This window comes from Balearica regulorum, chromosome 1 (genome assembly GCF_011004875.1).
Source record: "Balearica regulorum gibbericeps isolate bBalReg1 chromosome 1, bBalReg1.pri, whole genome shotgun sequence".
In the NCBI taxonomy this organism is placed as follows: domain Eukaryota; kingdom Metazoa; phylum Chordata; class Aves; order Gruiformes; family Gruidae; genus Balearica; species Balearica regulorum.
In genome coordinates, this window is record NC_046184.1 from 63,983,573 (window position 1) to 64,006,015 (window position 22,443).

General features: G+C 39.2%; 1 protein-coding gene across 1 annotated transcript in view; it reads right to left on the minus strand.

Annotated features, from left to right (window-relative positions):
• BRAF (B-Raf proto-oncogene, serine/threonine kinase) overlaps window positions 1-22,443 on the minus strand; it is an 88,787-nt gene that overhangs the window by 33,863 nt on the left and 32,481 nt on the right. Inside the window, exons 4-7 of the mRNA XM_075755461.1 lie at window positions 10,947-11,050; window positions 10,121-10,223; window positions 8,648-8,796; window positions 7,408-7,527 (exon numbers count right to left, since the gene is read on the minus strand). Coding sequence (XP_075611576.1) covers window positions 7,408-7,527; window positions 8,648-8,796; window positions 10,121-10,223; window positions 10,947-11,050 — 476 coding nt within the window. The remainder of the gene's footprint in view (window positions 1-7,407; window positions 7,528-8,647; window positions 8,797-10,120; window positions 10,224-10,946; window positions 11,051-22,443) is intronic.

Genomic DNA, 22,443 nt, shown 5'->3' on the forward strand with positions numbered 1-22,443 from the left:
CATGCCCACAAAGGCAATGCCCTTGAGGAGAAGCTTCAGAAATAAAGCACACAGCAGCATATAGCAGCAATAGGAGCAATAGGTCCTGGGGCTGCCTCCTCTAAGCGAACACTCCTTGGCCTCTAACATTTTCAACAGGATCTCTTGACATTTTTTCAGAAATGGGTCTGCTTTAAAGACTATTACCCTACCTTTCCTTGAAGGGTTTATACAGTTCGGCACTGATCCCAGAACTCAGTGTTATCTGTATCTTAAATACCTGTCACCTTTTCTTTCCTGGCCAACAATCTCACAATTGAGAATGGCAAAACAGAGTGCTTACAAATTAATTCAATATCAGTCTAGTAAGTCTTGTAATAAAATACTTAGATTATGTTTTGGGAAGTGGGGCAAGGGAAGAATAGGTAGAGGGTTTAACCCTGCTTAACATTTTTTTTTTTAAATAGTTACCTACTGTCACAGAATATAAATATTGGGAAGATACTGGGAAGCAATGAACTGAAACTGCCAATAGACAAATTCCCGGGAAAGGGCCTTGAACGGACAAGCATTTCAGAAGATGCTCAGAATTTCAGAAACATTTTTAAAATGCAGTTGATGTACATATATAGATAAGCTAAAGTTTTCGTTCATTGCTAACAAATACCTTCGGGTAAAATCTTTTCTACTGTAGATGAGGAAGTTTTGAACTCCTGACCATTTTTGTAAGGAAATCAGGCAACGAGAACCCACATCAGGAGATGGGACACTGCACAGAAACAAGCACACGACTTGGCTGACATTCTAAGGCACTCTATTTTCATGTTAAGGCAAGTGTGTCAGATGCTGCACAGAAAGATTTCAGAAGAAAAGCCTAAAAAGCGTCTCAGCCAGGCCAGCACTGTCATTGTTGGGATAGTTAACTCCTGCTCAAACTTCCTAAGAGTTCTCAGTAATAAGGAAATTAAGGGAAATGTGTAACAACAAACATCAGCTCATTGCACTAGGAGTGACTGTGAGGCAGCGCTGTGAGCTCTGCCACGTGATGAGAACAGAAGCAATCAGATTTTCTGTGATGGTGAGTAAGCCAAGGGAAAGAAAACCAAACTGCAGAAATGCTGTTTCAATCACATCCTCGTTTGAGTCATAAATGGTCATCTGCTAAGGGAATCTGCAAATGCTTCTGTACTTCTGGTCACAGGTCATCACGCCCATCACGTTGCCAGCACTGATGGCATGCTATGTCATATCATGTTCGAAAACAATTTGAATAGCTTTTTCTACTCATTAAATTCTAACTGGGGGAGGTTCAGATCTTTAGAAAACAATTACAGGCTGATAAAGAACTCTTTTTTTGAGACTCTAAACAATTATTGTGAGGATTTCTGGGCTTTAGACACCAAAGAATCCAGAAATGGGAATCTCATAAGCAGTTAGCCACATGCTCCATCTATACAATCAGGATTTCATTAAAGGGTGTCCTCCAGACACTGAGAAAAAGGTAGGTTATTTTTGCTAAATAGGAATTTTACTTGAAAAAGGTAACTAGTGAGGAGAAAGACACAAGCGGTTTGCTAGCCAAGATGGCCTACTGAGATCACAAGCGGAGAAGAGATTACCACCAGGCTCTGCCTATGTGCAGCAAATCTTTATCTTGATCTGCATCAAGATCTCAATCTACAGAAAACCCATCACCACAAAAAATGCAGCAACCCTCTTAGCTACCAAAAACCCGTTCTTACAGTATTCCTAAATTTTAATTACTCCAGGAAGACAGAAGGGACACCAGAGCAAAAAGGACTGCCCATTATCATTTAGAAAAGGCTGACATTGTCTATTCCAGGCAAGTTACAAAATTAGTTCTGTAGGCTATGCAAACATAGTGCCAGCATATTGCCAGAAAAATAAAATAATAATAAAAAAATAATCAAGAGGACCAGAACACAACTGCTGCAAAGAACTGTTTACTGTGGCATACACATGTAGCAGGCTGGGCCTTAAAGAAGCAGCAATTTAAACACCAGGATCTGAGTTTCTGTTGCTCCTGTGGCCTTTGTGAGCAGTTAACGGCCAAGCTGCTCACTAGAGGAGACCTTCTACAAATAAAAAGGTCAATATTCTGACATATTAGAGATGTTGTACCGCCTCATCTTGCACACTTTCTTCCAACCTCTTAGAGGTAGGCAGTCCTTTAACAAACAATTCTCAGCTTCCCAGGCAACAAGCTGATAGAGTTGTCAAATCTCCTGGCAGTATGACAGAACAAGCTTTTTCCTTGGACCATGTATTTGGGATAAACACACTGTTTCCTCCCTTTTTATCAAGGCAAAACAGAAAGAGGTTTTGTCAGGAGAGAAGAGTAACTGCAGACAAATATAGGTTTTTGGTTTTTTTTTTTTTTACCCTTTGTCAATCACAGCAAGTGCCAACATGTCCACAGATTTACTACTCTACAAAATTTGGTCCATGGGAAGGAGGAAGGTAACTCAGAAAAGTGCCCACACATGCTGTGTTACGCAGAAACAAATAATTTTATAAAATCATATACAGTACCTCCACTGGATCTTAGAACTTGCAATGATGCAATTTAGTTCACTTTACAAATACGAAAGAAAATTTGAATACAGATTTTCCTCAATTTCCTTTACCTCACCAATGTGATGTTTCATATATTTAAGAGCTGGTCTACTCAGGAAAGATTTTTCTTAAAAGAGGTTTGTTTGGGCTTCAAGATTTTTGCTGGGATTTTTTATTTTGCTGTAGGTAGGCAAACAGTTAACACTGAAAATTCACATTCATCTACCTTCAGTTATAGGGTATGCGTCACTTCTCTTAAAATGACAGCATCTCTGCTGGACTGAGATTCTTCTCCCCCCCCTCCCACCCTGAACAAGTACATCTCAGTTTAGCCACAGGGCTCAGTGTAGTACACACTATCACCTGGTAGATTGCATACTCATACCCAAGTGAAACCTACTGCAAGCTACAATACATACTGTAGCTTTTTTTGTTTTGTTTACACCAGAGTATGATTGGCTTTGCTTTTTGTTACTGCTGTTAATGAAGACCACAGTGCACTTCCACATACAAGCAGTTTCTCAGGACTGCTAGGGATCTGGGATACAACGGTATCTCAGCTCCACTAGCAAGCAGGTAAACTGTAAATTTTGGAAACCAAACATGTTCTAATTTAATTTTTGTGGTACTCCATATATATTGCCAGAAAACAGTAATTTTTGGTCTTTCCCCATCTCTGCAGCCTGGAAATAGTCAGTAACCCCAAATCAAATGTTGATTTGGAGAAGAGGATAGCAGTACAAGTTCGTAAGTACAAGCTAGAGAAGATCACTCTTAACAGCATTCTGTGAAGTCAATCTAAAAGCAGCATGGGACAGATCTGTAGCAGTCATAACTTCATATGGATTAGTGCATTTTTCTATACCATAACAACTTATTTTCATCCATGTTGGCTTGTAGGTGAAAAACCACTGCCAGGATTATCACAACGGTGTGCATTTATACTGGCCATTAGGCCCATATCAGTTCCTGATAGCTTCATATATGAGGGCCTATCAAGAGAACCTGTGCAGATGTCATTAGTCCTCCAAACCAGGTTTCGGTTCACTAGCACAGTTTTGCAAATAAAGTTTTGGAGAGCAAGAGGTTTCCTCCACCTGCTGTACAAGCTAAAGATGATTTTTCTAAAGATGCTGATACCAGGCCTTTTCTGCTCAGCAAAAACACATATGAAGTTGGATATTGTAGGAAGTTTGTTAACATTTGCATGGAGTGCTCTGGAAAAGGTCTGGTGCCAGAATTTTAGGGGAAAAGTTCATCATTGTTTTATGCAATAAAGCACAAAGCTTTTGCTCACTTAAACACATGGGGATCTAAATGGTGTTGTAGTACTAAGTACAATGTTGTAAGACTGCGTCTTTGTTTCCTTGGCTTTTCAGAAGCTTTTCTAGACATTTAAATATCTTCAGCTGAGGCAGAGTGATCAGTGAATATTTGGAAGACAGAAAGGAAAGCAGAGGAGTTTAATCATAGGCTGGAGCTCACTCTAAGGCAGGGACTGGCAAGTTTCCAAGGATGGCGCACCAGACAGTCCCCCTTCCTCCCTCAAATTTAGATGATGAAGCATGTTGGGAAATGTTGTTTTTCAAAGAGTCAAGATGATGCCAACCTGCTTACTAGCAGTGTTCTACCTCGAGCAAGGCAGATGCTTTCAGTTTCTATCAAGTGCAACCTGCCTCTGCTATTCAAAGTCTGACCATGCACCCCCTTACCACTCACTCCGCAGGTTACTTACCCTGTATAACATCTGCCTCATGACTTTGCTGAGTTTTGCCAAACATCACAATATCTGAGAGAATAGATGGAAGTTGAAAAAGACAACTTTGGAATATTTTGAATAGCTAATCTCTCCCCTTTTCATACATCTGTAAGATCCAGGGAATTGGGTTCACAGAAATTCTGTGCTCATATTTTATGAGTAAAGATACAGAAGAAACTTTATGATAGTGCAATGAATCAAATGAATACAATGTATTATATGCAGTTTGCATACTTCAATTTTATTACAAATGGCTATTATTGGGGAGACCTACACTTTAATAGTCCTTTCCAGTTAAGTGTAGATTCTGACTAAAATGACTGCTTTGGCACAAGAGGATAGTGCAAACTGACAGAACTAAAATGGGACAAAAGACCTAACGTGGAGGCCGGACACGTTTTTATAAGGGGTTCAAAAATGTGCAAATGGGACCATATGTGCTCCCTCATCCTGGGGTGGAACGTCTGGAGGGACTGCCTTTGGCTTACAGTTGGAAGAATAAAAGCCTACAGGACTGCATTGCTTTCATATGTTACACATGAGCAAAGTGAAACAAAGTTCTGCAGCATGTTTAGCAGCTTTTACATCATGTCCAATGGTCTTTTCCTTTACGTCCCTTTCTCTTTCCACCTTCTCCATTTGATCACTTGACAGTTTCTCAGCATGTCACACACGCCTTTGCTCTTGAGCTGGTCTTGCAACACAAACTCTTCGCTTCTTTGGGCACTTTGCCTGCCGCTGGAATCCCTTCACAAGGCTAAAGATGAAGATGTTTGCCTTCTCTTTCCTCAGGTTTACCAAACGATTAGTAACATCCCTTCCTCTGTGGGCTGTGCCATGCAAGATGCTAGGAGAACAGAGAAATCAAAGGCACAATTATTAAACTCGTGTTAATAAAGCTCTAGTTCCTCATATTTTCAATCCCATTGCCCAGCTCTCAAATTTCAATCCCTTACTCTCTTCCCAAACAAGATAACCTCAAATGTCAGACTTTTTAAATTCCAGTTGACTGTTGTTCCATATTGTAGCAGTTCCCTTTAACAAATCCGTGGGCAAATATATGTTTCTATAGAAGAGGGCAGCTTTTTTTTTTTACTCTCAAAAAATTCAAGAGAAATTAATATTTCCACAATTATGTCTTTAATAATATTTCTGTGCTTTTTAAAGAAAGGCAAAAGGATAACTGCAGAAAGGTATGGACAGTGCTATAGGCTCATACAATAGCATTTGAGCTGCTTCTGGAAAGGAAATACTACAAACAGATGCTTGGGGAAAATTGCATGACTTTGTAACATGCATACTACCTATGAACAGCTTATAATCATAAACCATTTTCAAATTAAACAGAATGTTGAAGGCATGATGTATGCCTTTTTTTTCCTTTAACAATGAAGTGTACAGTAAGGTAAAAACCCAAAAAGTAGAAAGCTAGATACCTTTTATAGCTCCTGCAACCACAAACATTTACAGATGCAACACTTAGGAAAAGCTCCTCAACCTCAACTGACAAGTAATATAAAAATGTTAACATTTTTATATATGTGAAGTTAAAAACCTAAAGGCATTAACCAGCTTTGGTCTCAGTTTTTCCTTTCAGTTTTCACTTCACAGAACTAAGACTGCCTGAAGTAGTGCATGTATCAATTAAGATAACCCATCCTGTTGTATCCTCATAAACTGGTAGGAAAGCACAAATGTGAGGCACAGGGAATTAAAAAGTAGGAAAATTTAGCATATACCAGTATAAGGATTGGGGCTATATAGTGCCTTTGGCATCTGCAGGCATTTCACACAATTGGTATGAACAAGCTTTCTTCACAGATTAATAGTTCTAGCCTGGTTATCATTTCAGCTGTACCATGACAAAGGCAGAGCCTGCTTAGCTTAGAGAACCACAGCAGCAGCCTTGTCCACAATCTGCTTACTAACATCCACAGGATATAAAGGTAACATCCACTACCTGGAAGAGGCACTTCCAAATTTACTTGAAATGGCATAAAATAGTACAAATAAGAACATCATCTTTCTTTGTACTTACCAAATGAGGTTCCCTCTGCAGGACTGCCAATCTGTTTTCCTGGGAGGCATCATATTTGATCTTTCATAAAATAGTCTTGGCTCTCCAGGGAACTTCTCTTCTAGTTAAGAGTCCATAGGTGCCTGCATAGCTTCCAGCTGCGTTTCTGCTTTAGTTTCGACACAATGCTCTCTATTCCATGAGAGCCTCTCTGCCAAATTCAGTTCATCGCAATGCAGCACATGTCCTAGGAATGTTTTTCTGAAGACTTTTGTATTTGGTGTTCTTAATAAATCCGTTATCAGGTTTCTTGACTTTGATACACATCCTTGAGTTATTCTTTCCTGGAGATTTGTTCAACTATCTAGTGCTGGGTGGTGTCGGTGATCTCTTAGCTACCGGGAACACAATCTAAACATGATCACTTATCTCTTCACAGAGAGATGGTCCAGAATCTTTGTTGGAAATACAGGGGATGGAGGCTGTGGTCAGTTTTAGAAGTCTAATTTTACAAAACCTGGATCTGCAGCAAACATGCTATTGGTATATCTCAACATCTAAATAGGAGGAAGACAGCTGGTCTGGAGGATACTAAAGCAATGTTTACATGGAAAAGCTGTTAAAGCAGTATTATGAACCTGGAATTGGCATCTGTTTACACCAATCTTATAGCGGCGTGGCTTATTCTGAAACAGAGGTATGCCACTTCAAGGCAAATAAATTGTAGTTTGACAACACAAACTAAAAGAATATGAGGATATAGTTTTGGTTCGCATTAAGTATAAAATCTTTCCAGTTTAGACCATGTCTAAGCTACCATGCAGAAGAACTCAGTTAACAGCTACGGCCCCAATTCTACAGACACTTATGCATACGTTTAACTTAGGTTCATTACTAATTTATATCATTCATGTGAATGAAAACATTCACTTCTTTGAAGTTACGCATAGGTGGATATATTTGCTTGACAAGCCAGATTACAAAAATGTAAAGAGTTGCAAAGCAATATTTTGAGTGTTTCTAAGCATACAGTATTGAAATGTTATGTTATTAAACAGCAGGAATAAGGTCATACCCAACAGAATCTGAGGGGGGCACTGAGGGGTACGATCCAGATGCTGGGGTGGTCTCTCCTAAGGAGGCCTCCTCCTGTGGTATGGGGTGATGTTCAAAGAACTTGGACACAAACAGCAAACTGTGAGGCAAGAACAAAACAAAACCAACCTAACTTGTGCAAAAAACAGAAGCTTCACAATATAACACATTAAGATTGAAAAAACCCAACCCCTCACTGATCAAATTCTAAATTGTAGAATAAAGACTACACTAAACACATTAATCTGCAAGATTTGTTAAAAATATTATTCACTTGACAAAGGATCAAAAGATCATGCCCTAAACATACTTTTGCAGAAAGTAATTTTTTAATCTTGTAATTGAAATTGCAAACATCTGGTTTCTCAAGAATGCACAATTTATACCTATATATTGAGTACACAAACTTCTTTTAATGTTTGCACTGATGCAATGCCAAGAACCAAATGCCAAATGGATAGAACTATGCTATCCATAAGCCCTGAGCAAAAACTCTAGAGATGCCCAAGGAAACAGCTACAAATACAAACATAAGCAGAAATTAAATTTATTCTTGGGGGGAAAACTAGCATTTTAAATGATTCCTTACATGAAAGTCTATTTTTAAATAGACTTAATAGCCTCTGCTGAAACTGATCAAATAGAACACAGAGCCAGTTTACACCAGATCCTTAACCTACATCAAAGACTTACACAAATAAATCAATAATTAAATTCAGGAACACATGACTGTTTAGGATATTCTGTTCTATGTTTCTTACCTAGGCAAACTCACCAATGAATTTATTTTCAATCACTGTAAAACCAACTCCAGTTTCACCATATTATACTAGTGTCTCTTAACATTCTCTTCAGGTCGAAAAGAATAAACCCACATCTAAACATTTAAACAGGGCCCTAGCCATCACATAATAAAGAACCAGTTTTGATTAAGAATAACAACTGTGAACAATGAGAAGTCTGTCTCAGAGTCAAGTGCTCAGCCACCCCATTCATGCTTCAAAGAAAGCATTTCATAGTCCAGCAAAAAATATGAACTGGTTGTCTGAGCTAGCACAGAAAGAATATGAATTATGCAGTCTCACAAGAACAGTTGAACTCCTGTATTTTTTTCAGGCACCTCCTCTGACTTCTTGCATTACAGATTTAACATACAAAAATCACTGACAGCTGTAAGCTTAATAAAAGACTCAACTTTAAAACCAATTGTGATTACTTACTCAAGTTGGTCATAATTAACACACATCAGTGGCACTTCTGTACTACAGCGCTGGTGAAATTTGTAGCCACATGTCTGGCACCGGAATCCCTGGAAAAGCAGCTTTCGACAAAAGTCGCAGAATGCTAATGTGAAGAATGTTTTTCGTACCTACATTGTCAAAAATAATCATAATCAAATAAAGTCCTCCTGTAAGCCTAAGATGGACTATATGATTTCTACCTCCCTCAAATACACTTACAAGCCTCTTTTTTGATGCTGGACCTACAGTTTATATATCAAACATTTACATAAAATGTTGTCTCCTTTTTGAAATAGTCTTTATGCATTAAAATTTTCTTTCAACTATTTATTGGAATTAATGTTTCACTTCATTAGCACTAAGAAAAACAGCAAAAAATCTGAAGCGAAACAGTGTACTATTATCATGCCAGAGACAAACATTCAGTGTTTAATTGGATACAAGCTATAAAAACAAAAGCTGCTGAAAGATTATCTCATCTTCTAATTTTTCCAGGAGCCAAATGACATTTCTATCTGACACTCCTAGGACTGGAAATACATATATGGCTTTTATATATATATATATATATATATATGTCTTCTATGTATGGTTACATATATAGTTGTAATTTTGACTACTGAAACTCAGAAGCATTTAAAAGCACAAAAACGTGAACATATATTATCCCCTGTTAGCGGGGAGGATGATCTAGTTTCATTTCTAGTTTCAAATTTAGCAATACTTCGCATAAAAACACATTCTAGTTGTATTACTACATGTAACAAACAAAATTTCACAAGGAAAAAAAAAAAGACAAATTAAGCCTACTAGACTGTCATCTAACCAGCCACAGCCAAACTAGCTCATTTGAGTAAAATAGTTTAAGAAGCTTGCAAATAGAATTTTGATTTTTTATTTAAATAAAAGGTCTTTCTTCTCAATGTGACAACCATTATTTCCAGGATTTTGTATGTAGCTGGAACCATTTAGATGTATTCTGCTTAGCAGCTTCCATTTACTTGGTGCCTTATCAGGTCAAAAACATATTTGTGCACTAGCATCATTGATGATGTCAGCACCGCTCTGGGAATAGTTAGTTCATTAGTTAATTGCTGCTGCAGAGCCAGCAGGGAGGCCCAGAATACATTTTATAGATACAGCAATACAAAAATAGTAGATTATTATCACAGCTCTGCAATGCAGTGCTGATTTAACCCCCCTACATTTATAGATTTTAGAGGGTGTCTTCCATCCAAACGTGAAAGTTTTAAGGGCGATCAAGTACTCTAACATCACTTATTTCAATTACAATTCTATCTAATTCACTCAATCTATTGTGATGAAAAACTTCTTTTGCAACCCCCACCACATCCCACAGATACAAAATATTATTCAAAGTTGTTAATTTGAATTTGAAAGTACAAAGTTGATTTAACCCTACTCCACATTTCATAAAAAAACTGTACGTACAAAATTATGTGTTGTGAGTGGCACATTTTCCAAGACCTCCACATGCAACTCCTCTCCCGTGAGCCAGGAAATGTCAGTGTCCCAGCCAATTGGTTTCTTCTCTCTAAAGAGTAAATAAGCCCTTCGTTAGTATCAGCGCACAAACCCTTGCAAGTGTCCTGCTGAAGATGGGAGATCAGGTGGAAAGTTGCGCTGTGGGGGTTTGCTACCCAGTCTCTAACTGTAGGAAATTTTATGAGCAGTACATACCAAGGAAAGCACACCTCCCCTGGACACACCATGTGAAAGAAATGGACTTTTTCAATCAGTTCCAATAGTGGCTGATTCCTTGATTCTAAGGTGACAGATACCTTCTAATCAAACAGAGTGCCTGTGAAAGCACCTGTTCCATAAGAGTTCCAAAGAGATGGCTAATTTTGTGCAGTAAGATAATCTACAAACTTCTTAGGACTTGAAACTCAATGTTTTTTCCCCACAGGAACTACATTCAGTTAAGAACACACTATAACCAAGTCAAAATCAAAAAGTTAACGAAACCTATTTAATGCTTGTTTGGTTAGGACAAGTTTGATTATCGAGTGTTTTGCCAGCAGTCTGTAAGCTCATATTGCTCTATATTATGCCTGTTCTTGAAGCGATTAAATCTTTTTCTAGGAGTTTGCCATTCTTTCTAGGCAGGTCTTCAAGGCACAAATTGTTTTAGTGAAAAGTATTGTATCTTTCTGAACTTTGAAAACAACTTCCAAAATGTTGGATAGAATCAGCCATACTGATTAAGTCTGAGAAGATATTCTAAGAGCAAACACCATAAACACACAAACCATACCCATCTTGTATTCTGTAAACAGCACAGCACTCTGGAATAAGACCTCTCATCATCAGAGCTTTCTTTAGGCTGTCTCGGACTGTCACTCCACATCTTGCTGGAACCTAGAGGTCAAATGTAAAAGAAATTAATTAAAACAAGTTCCAATTTATCTCCCCAAATCAATGCAAACATTTTGCGTCTCAAGTGCTAAAACCCACTTTTCACAATGCTTTATTGAATGCTAGGTAAGAGTTTTTCAAAATCTTTTTTGTAATGCGGAAAATTTTATTGGTGAATAGCACATAAGCAATCTAGCTCAGCTAGAAGAGAGAACAAGATCTACGTTTCTATTAACATTTGGAATGAAATCTTGACCCAACTCTAAAAGTGACATTCCAACTTTCTTCATCTTGAAGAAAGTCGAGACACAGCACACAGATAGCTAACAACTATATACATCTATAGAAAGTTCAGACCAAGCTGTAAAATTAAGTGGGGCAACATGCCAAGTGGAATTAAAATTAAAGAACTTGGACTGCACTCAAAAAAACATGATAAAATGGAAACATTTTATTTTCTATTTCTAAAATAGAAGATAAGCATGTAAACAAGGAAAATAAAACAATCATCTGAGTCAGGCAGACCATCATCTCTCCCTTCAACCTATATTTGCGACTCTGCAGACACTTCCTATTTGAAAAACGTATTCCCCTCTTCAATTTCAGTATTTGAAAAGTTTAAATATCTAACAGGACAGGAAGAATGGAGAAGCACACTGAAACTAGCTAAAGAACTGTAAACTATGCCAAGTAAAGATATTTTCCTTGCCTCTACTCTATTCTAACTGTAGGCATATAAGTACATCATCTCTAGGCATACCTGTGATTTAACAGTGTGTAGTGTCAAGCCATAAAACCAGAACAACACATAATCTAGTCATTAAGTGTAGTTAGGGTGGTATCATCCACTTACTATTTCTAGAACTAAATAGTGAAAAGATGTAACACTTTGGGTGGAATACACACTGGGACATATATAATCACAGACAGCACCCCAAACATTAATCAAAAGAAAATCCCACAGACTATGGTCTAGGTCCTATGTCCTACTTAAGGATGACAGTGAAAAGCAGCAACCTATTTCAAGTAGCTTTGTGAACACCACTTGAGGTTATGCTATATATTGCATTTCTAGAACTCAAACACGTGCTCTCTCAGAAGACAAATAAAAGGAGTATTTTGCTTTACAATATTCCTCCCATTAATATGAAAGCACTTCTTACAAGATATTTGTGCGTTTCATCTGGTCAACACATAAACATTTAGAAATTATAGTTTCTACTAATTCCTTGGAAAAAACATCCTACAGCATTCTGCTTTACAATCTTGACGTTCAGCCTTAAGTGACTACTTTTCTATGCATTCCATTACTTCTTAATGCATCTTTTAATAATCTAAGTAACTTCTTCCCATCCTAGAAGCACCCTGGCTTTCAATCACTTACAGTCATTCCTCCAGCATAAAAACATCCTTAATTGTTACTAATACCTGTCACTGGTATCAAGAGGGATCCTGGGAGCATCTATTATCATCACTATTGTCAACAACTTCCCATTGTAAAACTCAGTCCTCTATTGTTTAAGTCTCTACCAAACTAACTGTTCACATTGAAACCAACTGTTCATAGGGTCATTTTGTGACCAGTACCCCCTGCTTCCGATCCCTGGCAGTGTGGTTAGCATAACTAGCACCATTTTATGAGGTGAGCAGCCATTCTTTGTGACTGAGTGGGTCATGTATTTGTTCTCTTTCCCCTTGTTATCAGACCCTGAAGGTCCTGTGAACCAAGTAGACTAACCAAACATTTCTTCCCCTCCCTACCAGCCTCAAGGTTCCTGGGCGCCAGGCCGATTACTCCCTCCCTTGCCAGCCTTGAAGGTCCCGGGCAGCCAGACCCTACGTGGTTGGTAATGGCCCTGCCACAGAACAGGGAAGCGTGACAGCACACAGCCTGTAAAACCACGCAGTTACCAGTCCTAAGGGGGGAACCTGGACCAGAGCTTCTGCTGGACAGTGAGACCCGGGACACACCAGTGGCCAGGGAGGCCTCCACTGTCCTCTGCTTCCTCCCAGGATTGAGGGAGTGACTCCTTTTATATGAACTTCGAGGCTAGATTTTGATTTTTATATTGACACACCAGGTATTAAAGATTTGGCCCGATCTGCAGAGGGTCCAGGTGATTAGAAATCATAAGTTGCATTATAAATTCAGTATTATGCTACTTACAAAATGTACAATGTTGATTCTGCTTGCAGAAATCCTGTGCGATTCTAATCATAAATTCTGTGCTATACTAATCATAATATCCTCTTAAGAAAATAAAGCTTTAATTGTAGCTACAATTTAGTGCCATTATCATTCTGCTAATGATCCCTAAAAGAAACTGTCTGTCCTCTCAGTGTCAGGTGACAAGTTCGCCCTACCTCCAACATATATATTTACAAATAAAGAGTAAATATTTTTAAGAATTTGACTAAAACCTCTGAGAATTTCAGAGGTGTGTTCCAACCTCCCACACATGTCAGTTCTAATCATGAGCCATTTCACCATTTCCATGGAGCGAGCAAGTGTTTTTCAGCTCAAGGTTATTTTTGCCCTAAGTACAGCTCCCACTGGATTGAGGTAGAGCCCCCACAGACACTTCAGATCTACCTTTCCACCAACCTCAGCTACTTCACCACTGATAACCACAGTGCAAGAAGAAATTCAAACACTAAGAGGGTGACAGACAGACAGTGGAGGCAGGGGAGGGCAGGAAATGAAGAGAGCCAGGAAAGTGGTTGGGCATGAAGGAGAAATGGGAGGAGAAAGGCAGGACAATCACAGAATCAGGCTGGCAGGGGTTGGAAGGGACCTCTGGAGATCATCTAGTCCAACCCCCCTGCTAAAGCAGGATCACCTACAGCAGGTTGCACAGGATCGCGACCAGGTGGGTTTTGAACATCTCCAGAGAAGGAGACTCCACAACCTCTCTGGGCAGCCTCTTCCAGTGCTCTGTCACCCTCACAGTAAAGAAGTTTTTTCCTCATGTTGAGATGGAACTTCCTGTGATCCAGTTTGTGCCTGTTGCCAGGCACCACTGAAAAGAGTCTGGCCCCATCCTCCTGACACCTGCCCTTTACATATTTATAAGCATTGATGAGATCCCCTCTCAGGCTTCCCTTCTCCAGGCTAAACAGACCCACCTCTCTCAGCCTTTCCTCATACAAGAGATGCTCCAGTCCCCTAATCTTCTTTGTAGACCTCCACTGGACTCTCTCCAGTAGTTCCTTGTCCTTCTTAAGACAAACTTAAGAACTGACCAGGCAAAGCCTGTGTATACTGGGAGAGGGCATCGCCATCAGGAGGTTGGTGGGAAACAGCCAAGCTGGCCAGAGGGAAGACAGACCTAAGAGCTAAATGAGGAAGAGGGCAGGAAACAAAGGTAATGATGGAAACTACCATGTAGGGAAGAAGTGGTTAAAACAGCTGGGGAGGCAATGGAAGCACATCCTGAACAAGAAGCTTTCATGCTGTGATTACAAGAAAAAACGGCTTATTTTGGTCAAGGAGCACCAGGGGGAAGGGAGTGCCTAAGGGAAGCACTAGAACTCAGCATAGAGGGGGGAGAGGTTCTAGCTTAGGCAGAAAACTTCAAGGTAGTAATTATTAAAAGAAACCAGGGTAGTAAAATCTAGACCTGGGTGAGGGAACGGAACAGGACAAGGAGGAAAAGCCAAGCAGTGGAAAAAGTTGACTAACATTAAAGAAGAGATGAAAAGAAAAAGGGAAGGAGCCTTGTGCTCATTGGAAGACATTTTCTCCCTCCAGCACTAATCCTCCCTAAAGGGTGACAACATCCTCCAGTACCTCATGATGCAAAGATGTGCATCAGGAACCATGAATTACACTGATGTAAATAATGCCACTTCAGGTGATTTTAAATTTTTGTTTTCTTTTTAATTTTGCTGAAAGCAAGATTTATGAAGTTACAAGCTTCAAGAGATCAATAATGTCAGAAAGGCAAGTTCTCAAAACTTGGAAAGTATCAGAATAAAGGTTGCCTACAACAACGCAAATGCAATAGGACTGTGAAAAATGTGCATTAAGCATCTTGTTCACTTATTGTTTGCTATTCCTCAGTATTACTTCCCTAAGTCCCTTTCATTAAAATCTGAGCCATATTTATGCAACTTGCAATTAGAAACATGGATAGAACATTTGTTCTCTTCACTGCCATTTGCAAAAAGATCCAGCTAAAAAACAGTTAGGGAACTGTTTTGATTTCTCTTAAAATCACCAAGATCCTGAATCAGCATCACATTTAGAACATTCTCTTACAGAACTCCTAAGCAGAGAAACAGAAGGCTACGTTAAAAGAACTAAATACTAGAATAAATCCCTGTAGTATTGATTAATCACTTTCCCAGACTGGTACAGCATGGTCTATCACCATCTGTGCATGTAGCCCTTCAGCCCCCTCCTTCAGTCCCTACCAACACCTGCTATAAAGCAGAAACCTCACCCTGCAAAGCATTCCCCTCTAAACCTCTTCCCCCACCCCCCATCCTCTTCTCACACTGGAATTATGGCAAAGTTAAAGTCCTGCTCCAAGAAAGTGATTTGGAGAGCGACTCAATCTTAAGAAAAAAATCAAAGCAGATTCTTTTTTTTCCAGCTAACAAACAGGCTCTCTGAAGTAGGAGTTTCAGAACAGCTTCCTACTCACCCCCAGCCAGAGGGCGTGCGTGCAGCCCTGGCAGCCTGGGAGTGCAGGGAGCAGAAGCCCCGGCATGGTGCAGCCCCCCAACCCGCGGAGCCCCCGGGCCACCTGCCAGGGGGGCAGCTCCAGCACAGCAGGCAGGCAGGCACCAAAGTGGGTTTATGAATTCCATCAAGAGTTTTGACAGGATTCCCACAGAGCATTTTAACTTAATCACATCAGCATTTTTTGACAAAATGGGTTCCCTGTGAGAAAATTTCTGATCTGCTCCAAAATATGCACCCTTAAGACTGTAATACAGTAAATTGAACAAAGTTTGCATTTGATTGAAACAAAGAATACTTAATATTATTTCAAACTCATTTTGTCCACGTCTACCTGTTACCTTTTGATTCCTCTGTCTTGTAGCCAAGAGAATCTAAATATGTTTCACAACAGTTACCACCTAGAAATTCATGCTACTGAATTAGTGGATCTGTTTCCAAATTTTGATTGCTAAGGGTTTTCTTTTTAGGTTACTCATATACCTAAGACTTCTTGATCAGAAATGGTTTAGGTTTTTATAACAATTTGAAAGTTGAGTCAGCAAACAATTTTCAAATGCAAAGAGCATGAAAGACTATGGCCTATAAAATACTAAAGAATAGTGCAGAACCTGCCAATACAGACTGCCAGATGTAGTAATACACCAGAGAAAGTAATTTACTTGTGCATCTTGAATCAGGCAAGTAGTGACTCAGGAAAACACATGGTCAACTTTCCTTGGGACTTCACATTTGCAAACAAATGAAAGTTATTCCAAAAATTGTCAAAGCAGAGTGTTACTACCTAGACAGATTAAACAGAACCATAGCACTTAATTTTCTCATTTCTTTTATTCACGTAAACTATTTCTATGGACAGTAAGTATTCATAACAAAATTGCTGATATATATTTAGTACTGCAGCCATAAGCATTTAAGCAATGCATAATAAATCATTTATTTCTGTAAACCAGGTCATTCCCGATTCAGTAAGAAATTCAGGGCTACATCCTTAAATAACTCTTACATCATTTTTCTAACATGAGAGCAGAAACAGGCATAGCCTCAGTAAGTTAAAAATGCTTCCTTACACCAATGCAGTTTCCAATATTTTACAGCAATAAAGAGACTGACAAGCACTTCAAAATCAATGTAAAGGTATTCTCTGAAAGTGGAGAGGCTGGACAGCTCTGAATAACTCACATTATACTTCTCCAAACTTGTTAGTTGGTTCCATTTTTCCCCTTAGTCTACAACTGTAAATCGGCTCACTTTAGCGAAGTTTTATGTATTTATGTAAGAAACATGTAACGTGCTTTAAGGCTTCAGAAAAACTCCAAACAGTTAAACAGAATACTGGGTACAATAACAAGAATATTCCAAGTAGCATGGATTTTGAAATATCACTTCAAAGTACTGATTTAGTTATCTCAACACATACACCCTGAAAGATCACACTTCCCCCCCCCCCGATACCTACATGACTAAAAAAATTCCAGCAACATGCTCACAGAATCTGTTGGAGACAAATAAGCTAAGCTATCTTTTCGCCAAATAACTGGTTTTGCCTTCCCATGTGTTGTGTTTGGATTTTTATCAGAAAACCCAAGATCCACATTTAGTTTCTCATCTTAGGTATGAAGGACAAATGTTTAACCAAATCAGCTACCTCTTACAGCACTAACAAATAAAATTAAACCCTTTGTGGCAAAGAGGATCTAAGATGATACTGAACATCCCATCCTCTATAACATGAAGAAGAGGACATAAGATGATACTGAACATCATCACGTTCTCTATAACATGAAGAACACTGCTTTCAGACACAGCTCTTCTGGATTTTAGGGCATGATGCTCCGACCAACTTCCAGAAGAAAGCAGCATTTAAGAATATACATTCTAAACGTAGCACATCAGTAAGACAATTCCATTGCACTACATCTTGTTTCCAAGGGAAGTTGAACAGAGTTTACGCAGTTTACAAAGCTGTTACCATTCCATCAAATGCATCCCATTTAATTTGCAAAGACATCAGTTACCAGCACCAACTCGCATCTCCAATGCAAGTAAGGGGTACCCATTTGTAGAACACAATGGTCTGACTTATGTCAATACAGAAATATTTGCTCAAGAGTATACCATCACTAAACCACACTGGATCAAACCTGCTGTGCCCAGTCAACAGCAGCCTCCCTGTTATATTTTTCAAGCTTTGGAGGGACAGCTCCCAAACTGTGTTCGGAAAAGCACTGATCATTTGTGAGGTGATGGCAGACAGTGAGATCACCATCTTAAAATTTTAGTTAGGGTGAATACCAGTGCCAGAAGTTGTGAAGATGACACAACAGTGACCTATTAATAAAAAAAAAGTTTGGAAAATACGGCTTTAGACTTCAGACTTGAGAGAAATGTTCATCTAGAAAAGTATTCATCACCACTATATGGGAATCAAAACCCAGGACTTTGAGGTTTGTGTTCAAGTGATGAAAGAGTCAGCTGGCTGCTCTCCAAACCAAAACCCAAACGCATTAGAAATTTAAGTTACAAAATAGTTTAAATAAATCTAACAGGTCAGACCCAGAGTCCACCTGTGTAGCATCCTGTCTCAAGATGGTCACACTCCAAATGCTTTAAAGGCAGCAGAGCAAGAAACCGTACTGCAGAAGGGCTAGAATTCACATCCCTCTCTAAGCTGTTGCAATTGATCCTAAAACCTAATGGATACTTTCATTTCCAGGTAGTATACACATTCTCAACAAATATTAAAGCTTTGATTGGTTAGTTTGCTTAAACAACAAAAGCAGCCATGAATTTACGTATGGCTTACTAGATATGGAATTAAAATATTTCTTCTGATTATTTTCAAATTTGTGACTTGCATTCCATTTCATCGAGTGCCTGCCTAGCACATCATGAGGTAAAGGAAACACACACCAAACAATATTTTCCTCTATCAATCATTACTTTCAACAGACAGACTTTCCATCTCTTGAAGTAAGAAATCACTAAGCTCTCCTTATTTGAGGAATACTCTTAAAAAGCAGTGATCAATGCTGCGCGAGGCATTCCAGATGACAAGCCATCAATTTTATAATGCAAGTTTTCAATATTGTTTGACTTTGCAATTTAAGACTCTGTGTCAATAAAACTGAAGTAGATTAAATTATTCTCCTTTCAACACCAATTCATCCAACATTGAGTTTAACCTGGGTGGTGGGTTAACCCCAGCAAGTAGCTGAGCACCACCCAGCTGCTTGCTCACTCCGCCGCCAGCAGGACAGGGGAAGAGAATTGGAAGAACAAAAGCAAGAAAACTCCCGGGTCGAGATAAAGACAATTTAAGAAATGAAGGGGAAAAAAAAAGAAGGGAAAAAAAATTCCTAGTGATGCAGAAGCAATCACTCACCACCAGCAGATTGATGCCCAGCAAATCCCCAAGCTTTGGAAAAAACTCCCCTCCATTTTATTGCGGAGGATGATGCTATATGGCATGGAATATCCCTTCACTCAGCTGGGGTCAGCTGTCCCCACTGTGCCCCCTCCCCAGCCTACTTGCTGGGAGAAGCACTGGGAAACAGGGAAGGCCTTGACCCTGTGCAAGCACTGCTCAGCAAGAGCTACCACGCTGCTGTGTTATCAGCACCGTTTTGGTCACCAGACTAAAACGCAGCACTATATGAGTTGCTGTGAACAAAATTAACTCTGCTCAAGCCAGACCCCCAGTACAGTCTGCTGTAACACTGCTGCTCACCTTGCTTCACTAAACACCTCCCAAAGACACATTCTTCGGCTTTCCAAGGCATGAAGGACTTACTCGTGGTAGCTGTAAAATCTATTTCATTGTACAACTCCTCTGATGTAGCAACATTTTGTTTGCTTACTGACAGCCTAGAAGAGGTCTTTCATGGTTAAATTTATTCCCAATGAGAACTGGTAATTTAGTCTCTAATTTGATTTTGCCTTTCAACAACAGGATAGGTAGGCCAATAGTTCTCCTTGACAATACAAATATTTAATAAATATATAAATAAATGTATCAAGCAAAGTTTACTGGAACTTCATTCTACCAGTCTGTTCATATGATGCATAAAATTCCAAAACATTCAGATACATTCAGCAAGCATCCATTGGCATAGGCTACAAACAAACTCCATTTCTGCTGCACGATTGTTATGACACAAGAATTTAATTGGTTTTGATTAGAAAAAACTAATCATGTTAAATCAGGTAGTTAAAAGCAAGAAACTAGTTTATTCAGCTGCCTCAACATCCCTTCTCTGAATTTTCCTTATACTTGACAGGTGAAACCGGTAGGACAGCTTGAATGCCTGTAGAAACCCAGTGCTCAGTACTTGGTAAGCTTGAGGCACAAACTCACAGCATAAACTGCAGAAAGCAAGATGCAAATCTTAAGTCAAAAGAAACACATCTAGTATCATTTTTAAAAACAGAACATTTGAAGGATCCCAGTTATGCGTGCGTGATGAATTAATTTATGCTAAGAGTTTAGGTAAGGTAAGAAGTATCTGATTCTTCCAGCCTTCATGAGTACAGAAGACCACATGATTGCTTGTCTAATTAAAAGGCAGATGTACTAATTAACCAAGGTGTGACATTAGTGAGAAACCTAAAATAAGAGCTGTCCCTATGCACAGCATTCACAATCCTGTTTAGTTTCTGCAGATCTCACAAATACAAATTCTCCCTTTTAAAAATGCAGTCTCACATTTGCATTTTGAGAACTTTCATTAACTTTCTAATACATATGTAACTATGGCACCTACACGAAGGATACAAACATTACAAAATGGAAGGGAGCTTTAGTGGCCCAAATTCACGCTGAGTTTTTGCACAAATCACCTCTAATTACTCTTAAACTTCAAAAAAAGCAAAACAAAGAACAACCAAAAACCACACAAGCTTCTATAGTTGAACATAGAAGGAAGGGAACCTTTTTTTCTAACCAAAGTGTTACTTTTGGTTTAGAAGCTGCCATAGGAAGTTTTCAGAACTCATGGCGGGTGAAAACACACAGCTAAAGTACTTGGAGGCCACCAAGCTTTCCCAAAGCAGGAACAGCATCTGCTAACTCTTGTCTTTCGGGGGTTTTTTGTTTGTTTGGGTTTTTGGGGGGTTTTCCCCCCCCCCAGTTTCACTGTAACTACTCAGATCACTATGGACAGAAATGAAATTCAGAGTGACCAAATCTACTCCTTGTTCACGCTCACAGAAAGAGAGCAGGCACTGGATCTGCAGGAGGACCCTCTGTAAACTCACTGATCAGAGCAGCAGGGATTCCTTACCACTCTTACAGCCACTCCACCAAGAAGGCCAGAAGACACAAAGCAAACCTAGCAGTGTGTGGCAGACAGCAACAGGCTACATACAGTTTCAGAGCAAGAACCATCACCACCTGATGTCTTTTAACTGCCCATCATTTCTTACACCTAAACACAATTTTTTTTCTAACTTTCCACACTCCAGCATACCATCATTCAGGACTGCTCATCTGCTTTCAGATTGTTTCTTCCCTCACTGCAAGTACTTGGCTGGAAGAGATTTCTTGGGTAATCAAAATCATTCAGGGCTGCTAATATAAGCAAGTTATATGATGCTGTTCATCAAGTACTTGAGTTAGAAGCTCCCCTACCACATTCTCTTCTTTCCTACTAGACTTCACTACAACATCAGAAACCTCCTAATATTGTCCCTCTGCACAGTTATTACTAGTTTTAGCTATTTGATTTTGTACCAGGCCTTATATTAAATGGCTTTTCTCAGAAGCCTTTATTTCCTCCAATATAGAGAGGAACAGCATGTGGCAGATTTAAAGACCAACACAGAATATGATTACTCACACCACATATAACCATGCCTGTGGAATTCCTTACCACAAGACACAAATTTCTAGTATCCATAGTGTGGGTTTAGTGGATACTGGACGGAGGGTTTCCAAATAGAAAATGCTTAAACTCATGAAATTCTCAAGTGACAAATAGCTCAAATTTGGAAGATGACATAGGGAAAATACACATGCCTGCCCTATTCTTTTACTCTTTCATTGTGACAGAGCGATACTCCAGATACATCCACAAAACATTTATTCCATTCAAGGTCTTGGAACACTTTCCTGCAAGGGACCAGCCACAACTGATGTGCCACAGGAAACCTGTCTAAAAAGTCTTACTAATGTCTTAAGGTCTACACTAACCAAGCAATCTAATAGGTGAAATTCCTAAATAATTGTAGCTATTTTGTCAGCTTTTACAGAGGAAGGCAAAAATTGGAACAGTCCAGTTTAAAAATGGCAGTTCCAAAACCATGCAAAAAGTACTTCACCCAGGTGCTCAAAAAACAACCAACCCCCAAACCTTAAAGAAAAAAATAAAAATCACATAACTGGAAACAATCCCCCCAAAATGCTTAAATCTTGTCCTATATGCAAATACGATATCCCTGTAATCTTTACACTAATATAAAGCTGTTTATGCTCATTGCCTAGAACTAGTCATCTTCAGTTCATTTTAAACTTTTTCCACTGTCTTCTGCCTCTTACATTAAACTGAAGTTACCCTGCTGAGATCCTTAATGACTTCTTCCCATACCTCTGGATCAAGTGTTAATCTTCATTCTCCTTGAATTACTACCCCTCCCCAACAACCAGCTACGCGTCTCCTTCCTTTCATTTTTATGAGTGTTGTCTTCTGTTTTTCTCCCTCTGCTTGCACCT